The sequence below is a fragment of the Dendrobium catenatum genome, unplaced genomic scaffold, assembly GCF_001605985.2.
Source record: "Dendrobium catenatum unplaced genomic scaffold, ASM160598v2 fragScaff_scaffold_67, whole genome shotgun sequence".
NCBI lineage: Eukaryota > Viridiplantae > Streptophyta > Magnoliopsida > Asparagales > Orchidaceae > Dendrobium > Dendrobium catenatum.
In genome coordinates this window covers 88,528-99,892 of record NW_021318529.1, presented here as the reverse complement: position 1 = coordinate 99,892, position 11,365 = coordinate 88,528, and the positions used below count along the sequence as shown (strand labels likewise).

The following is an 11,365-nucleotide window of genomic DNA, read 5'->3' as shown; positions in this document are numbered from 1 at the left end:
TAGGAAAACCATTGGCGAGGAGCTTGTTTGGGACCATAAAGGACTTTTTTTAGGAGACATATTGATTGGGATATTGTGGATCTTGAAAATCTTGGAGTTGGATCATGTATATGGTTTCATCTAAGCGGCCATGAAGAAATGCATTTGCGATATCAAGTTGTATGATTGACCACTTAATGAAGAGAGATTGTGAGAAATAAACGTATCGTTGGAGATTTGGCAACGGAGCTAAAGGTTTCATTGTAGTCAAGACCATATTCTTGTTTAAATCTTTGAGCAACAAGCCGGGCCTTGTAATAGATCCATTGAAATGTCTTTTAATTTTGAATATCCATTTACATCCAATAACATTTTGATGTTGTTGAGGTGGAACAAGAATCCATGTACCTTGGGCTTGAAGAGCATTGAATTCAATGGAGATAGCTTGATGCCATTCAGGAAATTTAATTGTTGGAATGTAGGTAGTTGGGGTGGTTAGGATGGTATGATTGAGATCCAGGGTTAGTGAGGTTTGAGGGAGCCAATGTGGAGGCGGGTGATCATTGGGTGTCTAATGTGCTATGGAGCTGAAGATAGAGAGGTAGTGGGGGAAGTAGATGAGGTGGAAGAAGTGGAAGTAATTCTGGAGGAGGATAAGAGGTAGAGAAGAGGTAAGTGGACTATTTGGAGGAGAAGGAGATGTGAATGAAATAGGTAGTGGGGTGAGCTTGGAAAGTGGGGAGGAAATAGAAATGGAATGTTATCTGTTGGAGAAATGGGAGGGATTGGAATTGTGGTAGACTCATCAAAGAGAATATTTCTTGAATCAAGAATGTGACCTATATTGGGATTGTAACATTTGTTTCCTTTTTTATTTGAGGTGTAGCCAAGAAAAATACAGGGAGTTGAGTGAGGTGTGATTTTATGTGGGGCATAGGGGTGTAGCCAAGGGTAGTTGCGACAACCAAATACGCGAAAATGGGAGTAATTTGGCAGTTTATTATAGGGAAGCTGAAAAGGGGATTTTTGGGAAGTAGTGTGGGATGCTAGATGATTAATAAAGTATACAACAATACGAAGAGCATCAATCCAGAAATGGTAGGATAATTTGGAATCACAGAGGAGAGTGCGAACTGTTTCTAGAAGGTGATGATGCTTACATTTAGCAATACCATTTTGTTGAGGTGTGTGAGGGCAAGTATATTAATGATGGATGCCATTTTGAACTAGAAAGGAATGAATAGTATTATTGAGAAACTCATCGCCTCCATTAGTACAAAGAGTTCTTATAGTTTTATGTAAATGTTTTTCAATGAAAATTTTGAATTGAATGAAGTTTGGTGTAGTATCAGATTTAGATTTCATAGGATACACCCTGCTGTAGTGAGAGAAGTCATCAACAAAAATTAAGTAAAAATGAAAACTATTTGTAGAAACAACAAGGGAAGATCCCCATGCATTATAGCATAAATGAGTTCTAAAGGAGTTGTAGAACAAGTAGTACATTCATTAAAGGGTAACTTGTAGCTTTTAGCTAGAGCACAAGAGGTACATATAGAGGGGGAGAGGGAGATACATAAACTAGGAGATGATTTTGCAATAACAAAGATAGTTGCAGGAGTTGGATGTCCCAATCGTCATTGCCAAAGAGTGGAGATAGTAGATGCAGTGAAAGTGGTAGTTTGTTGAGATTTGCAGAAGTTAAAACCGGTGGGGATCAAATAGAGTCCATTAAGGTGGGGTCCTTGGGGAAGAGGCTGATGTGTATTCCGATCCTTTATAACATAACCAAAGGAGTCAAATAAGATATAACAATTGTTATCAGCTACAAGTTTAGACATGGAGAGAAGTTTGTGGGATAAATGTAGAACATGTAACAGAGAGGGGAGAGTGAGCATATGGGAAGGTGTAGGTAGAAGACCTTTGCCGGAATGATTGATTGGAAGAGTAGTACCATTGCCAATAAGAACTTGATCGGATCCTTGATATGTTGAGGCATTCTGCAAGGAATGTAGGTTGGGTGTTAAGTGAGCAGAGGCTCCACTGTCTAAATACTATGGAGTATCAGTAGGAGATGACGATTCAGCTAGCAATGTGTGCGGTGCTAAGGAGTGTATTGTAGGTTTGCATGGTGCCGGCAAGAAAAGGCAATGTCCTTTTTTTTCTACAGATTTGACATTACATGGGACTTCTGATGTGACTGCCCCTGGAAGCAACGAAAGAATTTGCATATCGTCTGCAAAGATGAAAGGCTGATGGCCGCGGCCACAACCCCTTGTGGTGGCGAGAGTAAACTGCATATCAGGTGTTGATTTATTCATCAGGAAGAGTTCTTTGGTGGCATCTGTTGCAAGAATGACTTTCTCACTACAGAGAAGAGCACATAAATCATCCAAAGAAATGGGTGTGACCTTTGTTCAGATGGTTGTTAAGGCTTGATAGTTAGTAGGTAGACTATTTAAGATATATTGGATAATATCTTCGTGTCGATGGTACCACCAGAAGTAGCAATGTGTCCACCAAACATTTACAGTGGAGAGATAATCAGTCATGGACTAATTTCACATAGTGAGAGAGTGAAGTGTTTATTCTTGAGTTGTATAACTCTACAACAATTTGTAGAGAATAGTCGGCGTTCAAGAGTTGTCCAGTTGGAAATGACAAGAATCCAAGTTAATAATTTAGGGCAGCAAGGATAGGGAGATTGTGGAGAAGAGAGCAACTGCTAGATTCTTGTTAAGAAGAAGCCAACTAGAAAATTGGGGGTTAATACTGGATACAGTAGATACATTTATACTAGATGAAGTAGTAGAAAAGGAATTTACATAAATGCCACAAGGTAGTAGTAGCGGTAGAGATTTAGGCTTTATTTGGGACCGGCTTTCTTTCCGCTGTTTCTTAAATCAGCTTTTTAGTACAAAAATTTAAATTTTTGTACTAGAAAGTTGTTTTAAGAAGCAGTAAGAAGACGTCTCAAACGAAGCCTAATCAGGATAAAGGTAGCCATGTGAACTCTGAAAGCTGCAGGAGAACTGGCAGACAGGAGCTGAGCTTCAGAAAGTAATGGAAGAGGCTAATGCAGGTGTGCGTCGCTAATAGTAATTTATGTTGTTAATTGTGCTGGTTTCGTGAATCTTAATTATGGATGATAGCCTCTGCAAATTTTGGGGGGAGAGGGAGAGAGATTAGAATATTTAGGTTTCATTTGGCATAGTTTTACTATTGCTTTTTAAAGCATTATTACTATATTTTTTTATTAAAAAATAATTTTAAAAAATAATAAGAAAGATATCTCAAATGAAATCTTCGTTATCTTAAATCACTTATATATCTCTTTAAATAATAAATTTTATAATATATCATCCAATCCCAATGTCATATTTTGTTAATTAAAATCATAAATTCTGAGTTATGGCATCTAAACAGCTAATAGCATCAGATTTTTTTATTTTATTTTAATGATGTTGACGCTGTAACAAACTTAGTTTTTCATGCCAATGAGTCTTACAGAAATCATTGACAACTAATCATTAGCAACGACGTTACACTCAAAAACAAAGAACTTCGTTATGGAGCAACCAACCAATAATGGCTGCTTGATTATTTTAATGGCTGAAGGTTTTGTTTTTCTTCGTATAAATGTTAATTTAAAGTCTTATGCTTACGGATTATTAGCTTAAGTGCAGATTTAATTAAAAATCTTATCTTATCTACAATTATGGGTCTATGAGAGTGAAAGAAAATGAAAAATAATTATATCCCTTTTTGACTCCCAACAATACTAAAACTCTGAGCAAAAAATAATGGCATGATTCAACTAATTGGTCCGATTTGGTAGGTTTGTTTAATTCTACCAATTTGATAATATTCAATGTTTTATGGTACAATGGGGATAATCATACATAATCTAATCCAAACAAATAAAAAAATAATTAAATATATATTTATATATAGGGTAGAGTTAGACCTTAAAAAAATTTGTTTATAATATTAAAAATAAACATTTTTTATTAGATTCAAATGAGAACTTGACTCTTAAGGTCTGTGTGAAATGGTTGCAATTTTTTATAAAGTTGGTTATAAAGTTGTGGAGAAATTTTTTTTTTTTTAAGTCATTGTAATAAGCAATTTTTTAGTAAAAAAATATTGAAAACAATGAAATGGTAATAATCCAATAGAAATTGTAGTTGTATGAAAAGCAAAATTGTAAGAAAGCTGTCTCAAATAAAGTTAGGCTTTGTTTGGGATGACTTTCTTGCTGCTTATTAAAGTAATTTTTTAGTATAAAAATTTTAATTTTTGTACTACTAGAAAATAAGAAAGATGTCTCAAATAAAGTTAGGCTTCATTTGGAATGACTTTCTTACAGCTTTTTAAAGCAGTATTTTAGTAAAAAAAATTTAAATTTTGTATTAGAAAGTTACTTTAGAAGAAGTAAGAAAGTCATTCCAAATTAAGGCTTTGTTTGGGATGGCTTTCTTACTGCTTCTTAAAGCGGATTTCTAGTAATAGTTTTTTAATTTTTTTTACAAAAAAAGTAGTTTTAAGAAGCAGGAAGAAAGTCGTCCCAAACAAAGCCTAAGTCTTAATAAGATACAATGGAGAGAATTTTTGTACCTCAATGGCTCAACGTAATGAGATAAAGATTTGTTGTAGTTGTTGTTATACATATATTCAATCAATTTGTAAGATTTTTATGATAACAAATTAGTTTAGAATATAAAAAATTTTGATTGAAAATAATTAACTTTTGCACTAATTCTTAAGATCATGCTAATATAAATTATCGTAGGAATATAATTATTTTTCATAGATATCATAGAAAGCTCATGTAATTCATAAAGAATGCCATAAAAATCATAAATCATTTGTTAATGTTTATATTTTTTTTCCTTAATGCAACAGATTGTCATAATTCGCTGCAATCATTATTGATAAACCAACTCATAATTCGCTGCAATTGAAGGGTCACCAACTCATAAATGCAATTAGTTGCTTCTAATTCATTGCAACCAATACAATTATATCTGTGCACATCATACTTATTTGTATCCAATAGTTCATCAAATTGGAAAATGATGGTTCCATTACTCTCTATTGCTTCTCTTTTGATCTTCCTCTGCCTCTTCTCATTAGCTCCAGTTCATGAAGCTCTTAGGCAGGGAGACCAGCTTAGAAGCTTGATCAAATGGCAGAGCTTGTCAAAGAAGACTTTCTTTGCTGGGCCGGAGTTCGCCGGTAATGGCTTGCCGGCGAAGATTTTCATCGGCCGGCATGAAGGGAAGATGGAGGCTGACAGAATTGAAAAGCTTCCAGGGCAGCCAGTGGGAGTTGATTTTGATCAATATTCAGGTTATGTGACAGTTGATCCAAAGGCAGGCAGGGAACTGTTCTACTACTTTGTTGAATCAGCTCATGATAGGGATAAAAAACCACTTATTTTGTGGTTAAATGGAGGTAATAAGCTGAGCATCTGTTTTGTTTTCTTTGCAATCATTGATTTGGTTTGATTTTATGATCAATATTTTTCAAGGAAAGTTATTTAATCTGTCAAAGTTTTCTTTTTCTTTTTAATTCATTGGAATCTCTCGTCAAATTTGATGAGAAGTGATTGAACAATTTCACCGCTATATTATTCTTTGACTTATTAAGGTTTCGCTGGGTACAATTTTCTTATTGGTATAATAGTTTTTTGAAAAATAGTGATAAAAAACTATCTCAAAGGAAGCCTAAGGCTTTGTTTGGGACGGCTTTCTCGTTGCTTCTTAAAGCAGCTTTTTAATACAAAAGTTTAAATTTTTGTACTAGAAACCTTCTTTAAGAAGCGGAAAGAAATCAATCCCAAACGAAGTCTAAATGGGAAAATTAGGGCCTGTGCAATGGCTCTATTATTTAAGATGACTGCATAATTGTCGAGTACTCAAAACAAATGAATTACGTAGTGAGTAATATTTGTGCGCTCTAACATATTTCTTGTGAAAAATGTAGTATATAATTCATATCTAATAATTTCTCCTTCAAATAATTTTATTTCTATATTCTTGAAGATTGATGCAGAGATATGATTATAATCTTTCATCTAATTTTAACCACATTTTATAATTTTCTTTTAAACTTTTATTAATATGAGTGACATTCTTTTCTTTTTAAAAAGATTTAAAATTTTATTTATTTGATAAATTGTATTCCAATTTTCAACTATTTCCTTGAGAACATTATTCAAAATATTAGTTTTTTTATTACAATTATATAAATATATATGAAAAATCATTCATCAAATTATTTTATAAATTCAAAAATATATTTATTTTCTAAAATTTTGAAAAAAAAAGAAGTTATGGAAAGATATTCTAATGCAAAATGCATTACGATGGGCTTAGAAGTCATATTTAGATGTGCACAAATCTCAATGCAAAGTCCATTTGCAATTTTTTTTCCAAAAATAGGGGAAGTGGGCCATGGCTTTTAGGGGTGTCATGGGCCCGACTTTGGGGGTTGCCAGGCCGCTATCGGGCTCTTAAATTTAACCACTTTACTTATATTAGAGAACTCTTTGTTGCTGTTTCTGAAATCAATATGTTTCTTTTTCTTATTAGGGTAACTGTACTCAATAGGCATAAATTCCTTTTCTTAAGACTATATTTTATTATCAAATTTAAATAATAATTTTATTTTAAGAGCATTGAAAGGTCGTTCGAATCTTGTTAACCTAACGGGGAAAAACATTTAACAATTTTTTTTTAAATATAACACTAATGTTTTGTTAATTAAAGATTAGTTCTATTTTTATCGAATTTTGTCAAATAGAATCATTTGTTATAGCAAAAAGATTATTTTACCATTTATGTATTTTAAAAGGGGATTTTTTTTCATCATAATATGTTTTTTGAATAGTTTATTTTGATAAATCCATTTATTATTATTTTTTTTTTAATTTAAAAAAAAAAAAGAATAGCCATATCATTATCATAAATTCATGTCATTAGATAGGCCCCATATATAGGTTCTATAGACATTATAATATAGTCACAAGTAATGATGTAAAAGGAATATACTCTATAGGTAGATTGAGGCTCTTGAATCTTGAGGGTGGGGCTAAGAAGATAATGTGATATGTGAATGAATGTCACATGGCCATTAATTTTATATTGCACTTTAATTTCTTTATCCTTTTATAACATATATAAGCCAAAACAATATTAGAAGATGCCTTTGAGGGGAGAAATTATTCTATGCGGAGACCGGATGCAGAACGTCATCCAAAGGCCAACCAGAATGTGCCACGTTAACGGTACCGAGAAGTATCGAGCCGCAGTACCGAACAAAGGGATGATGTAGCGTATTCTAATTGGTCTCCGAAAGATGTTCGATGTCCACGCAGAATAATTAATTCTTTGAGGGAGACAAAAATGATCAAAATTTAAATTTATATTAAAAAATAAGTATTTGAGAGATATTATATAATAAAATATGAGTTGTGAGAGATCTAAATAATATGTTATTTATTTTTTAACATAAATCATTTGGTAGAAATTTTGATTCTTTTGATAAGGCCTCTAATTTGAGGGTAGTATGATGGATAAGTTGTTTCTCTACATAGAAGCTAATATTAAGTACTTAGCTTTATTTACGTGTAGTGAAATTTTCTTGGTTTTACATAGTTATAAGATGACTTTATGGGTCAATTTCTTATGATATATTTATTAGAAAACTTATAATTAATTTACACATGCTATTGTTCTTATGATTTATTTATGGATTTTTATGATATTGCAATCCAAAGGACCAGGATGCTCTTCATTGGGCTTTGGAGCCATGGAGGAATTAGGACCCTTCCGAGTAGGAAGTGATGGAAAAACGCTTTTCATAAACTACTATTCATGGAACAAAGGTTAGAGCTTTTTATTTTATTTTTTTTTCTTTTATGTTCACAAATTTAGATTGCTGAATTGTTTATAACAGTAGAAAATCATTCATATTTCTTTCCTTTTGAGCTGCAAAATATTTAAATTGTGTTAGTAAAAAATAAAAATTAACTCAAGAAATGAAGAAATGTTTCATTAATTTTATTCTAATTATTGGTTTTTTTAAAGATTCCCAAAAAATGATGAAATCGTATTCATATTTCTAAAATTTTAACTCAAAATTATTGCAAAATTTATCAGAAAAAATAAAATTTTAACTTTTTTAAAGAAAGTTCTATAAAATGGTGGTGAGACTTGCAATGCTTTATGATGTCGAATGTTGGCAATTAAAAGAGAAGCATAATACTAAGTTAAGTGTTGCAGAGATGAGGATAATCAGGTGGATGAGTGGCTTTACTTTTAGAGAAAGGATATGAAATGAGAATATTCATGAAAAGGTTAGAGTAGCTCCAGTGGAAGATAAGATTAGAGAGAGTCGCCTTAGATGGTTTGGTCACATAAACCAGCGACATTCCGATAACCCCGTTAGGAAAGTAGATGTATTAGATTTGACTTGTGTTAAGAAAGGTAGAATAGACTTAAAAAGACTTGGTTGGAAAATATTAGAGAAGATATTTCTTTATTAGATTTAAAAGAGAATTTGACTTTTAACATGACATAATAGAAAAAAATAATTCATGTAGCCGACCCCACGTAGTGGGACAAAAGACTTGATGTTGTTGTTGATTGATTTTTTCTTATGTTTCAAGATGTAAAATTAATCTCTTAAAAGTTTATTTTTGACAGTGGCAAATGTTCTATTCTTGGAATCTCCAGCTGGGGTTGGCTTCTCATATTCAAACAAATCATCAGATTATGATGAAAATGGAGATAGAAGAACTGCTGATGACTCCTATATTTTTCTCATAAATTGGTTGGAAAGATTTCCACATTACAAGAACGTTGAGCTTTTCATCGCAGGAGAGAGCTATGCTGGCCATTATGTCCCTCAACTTGCTTATACCATTATGCAGAACAACAAAATATCCAACAGAACAAACATCAAACTTCGCGGCATAGCGGTGATTAATCATAATCAATTCATTAATTTCATCATCTTTATTACATAATAATATAATTACATGACATTTCTTTATAATTTGTAAGATAATATATATTTTTAGTATCCACCATGAATGCGTCTTCTATTATATCCTCTAAGACATCATCCTAATTTGGATCAAAATTCATAACCTCGTCTTCTTTAATGATCTTTATACTGTCTTTTGATTCGGTCAACATCTCCTTTAAGAGTTTACTTGACACAGTTTAATCAACAGGAGTGTACTTTTTTTTTTTGGTCTATTTTCTTCGGGTTCACCCCTTATAGTTATTTGAGATCCGACCCGTTTAAAAAATCGGGTCAGGTTCGGGTTGACCCGAAAACTCGAAAATGACCCGGAAATGGTCTGCCCGTGTCTAGTGCCCAACTGCCCGCATTGCCTGAATCGTTGAGTCGCGTGACTCCCATCTCTTCGGTCACTTCGCGTGCGTTGCCCGACAGGTTGCCATTGCGTCTTCTCGTGAGTCATGCCATTACTGCTCGCCGTTGCAATGTTACTTAGCTGTCGACTTTGAATCTGAACTGGAAGTAGCAACCGACGACGGGAGCTTAGCCCACGCTTCTTCAGCCAAATCTTGTAAATCTGAGTCGGGTTGTGTCAACCCAGCAACTCGCGCGTGTCGGGTTCAGATTAAAATAGCTGACTCATTTGCATAAACAGGTCAGCTTCGATTTGACCCGTTTAAAACCGAATCAACTCGGGTTCCACCCGAACCCAACCTATAGATCCAAATTAACACCCCTAGTGGCTCCTATCTTTGGTCACCAGGTCATCTTCTCATTAGATGTGAGGAAGATTATGATTATGTCATAAACAAAAATTTCTGGCATATGACCCAATAAAAAATGTCTTACAGTTCAAGAAGAAACATTTTAGCTAATGACTTAACTTTTACTCAGAATATCCGAAGTCAAATTTCTATCATTTTTTAGTGTCATCTGTTGATCATTAATAATATGCCATTTTGTTTCAGGTTGGTAACCCTTACGTATACGAAGATATAGGTGATAAAGCAGAAATTGACTTCTTATGGGGCCATTCAATGATATCTGATGAAACTTATACTAAGATTCTGACAAATTGCAACTTCTCTAATCCAAATCAATCCACCGAATGCACAGACGCCATTGATTCAGCTTCTTCTGAGACTGGAGATATTGATGACTACAACATATATGCTCCTATTTGCCCCACTGATTTTCAGCTCAATTTGGACACAACGGTCAGTTACCAGTATTTATGTTTTGATAAGTTTTTCATGGTTTAAATTATTGTAATTAGTGGATATTTAAATGAGATTTATTTTCATGCTTTAGATGGATGGTTTGGGAGGAGATTTTGATCCATGCACAGACAACTATGTTAGTTCTTACCTGAACAATCCTGCAGTCCAGAAAGCTCTTCATGCGAAAGCTGGAAAATGGAGTGGTTGCAGGTATTGTTCTCGCTTCTTTATGAAAAATTATACTGTGCAAAAGTTGAACCCCGTCCGGATGGCTAAGCCCGTGGCTCGGTACTGCTCGGTAACGTGGTATCGGGGCTCGGTACTACTCAGTACGGTCGCTCCATATCGCTGATGTGACTGATTTTAATTGGTATCCGGATGTAAATCTGCATTTAGCATCCACACAGAATAATATCTCCTTGAATTGAACTTAGGCTGAGCTGTAACATCTCTCTCCTTATTTCAGTCTTTTACATTGGGGAGATGGGCCTGCTACCATGCTTTCTACTTTTAAGGACTTGATTTCGAGCGGCTTATATATTTGGTTGTACAGGTATGTTTATAGTTCAATAATCAAACAATTCTGATATAACTGAATAACTGCTGCTCCTACCTCTGTGAAGATGAAAAGGATCGAAATAAAAGAAATTGATTTTTTTTTTTTTTTTGTAGTGGTGATGTTGATTCTGTTGTTCCTATTACCAACACGAAGAACTTCATTAAAATGCTTAAACTCCCTATCCTGAAACCATGGAGGGCATGGTATCTTAACAAAGAAGTAAGCATAGCAGAATGTGTCAATTTTACTTGGTAAATTCTTTGTTTTTATAAGTTATTTAACAAGAGCAAATAAATTGCAGGTTGGAGGCTATGTTGTGCAATATGAAGGACTGACTTTTGTGACAGTAAGAGGGGCAGGACATGAAGTTCCTAGTTACCAGCCCAAAAGAGCTTTGGAAATGATCTCTTCTTTCCTCCTAGGAAAACTTCCACCTTCACTAGAAGCAAAATGAACAGTTTGTTTAATAATTTAAAAGGTTATGTTAATGATATGATTAACTGGTTAGCTCATTATGCTATTGTTCATGGTGAAATATAATTATCTTCTCTAATTTTAATTCACATACTACTGA

The 11,365-nt window shown here is 33.6% G+C and overlaps 1 protein-coding gene across 1 annotated transcript; it reads left to right on the top strand.

Moving 5' to 3' along the window:
* Positions 1-5,040: 5,040 nt before the first annotated feature.
* Positions 5,041-11,354, top strand: LOC110115685 (serine carboxypeptidase II-3). The gene is made up of 8 exons (XM_020848997.2): positions 5,041-5,436; positions 7,763-7,870; positions 8,691-8,965; positions 9,981-10,229; positions 10,324-10,442; positions 10,699-10,785; positions 10,905-11,010; positions 11,093-11,354. The coding sequence occupies exons 1-8, from the start codon at positions 5,055-5,057 to the stop codon at positions 11,243-11,245; spliced, it is 1,479 nt and encodes a 492-aa protein (XP_020704656.2). The 5' UTR covers positions 5,041-5,054; the 3' UTR covers positions 11,246-11,354.
* Positions 11,355-11,365: the final 11 nt, after the last annotated feature.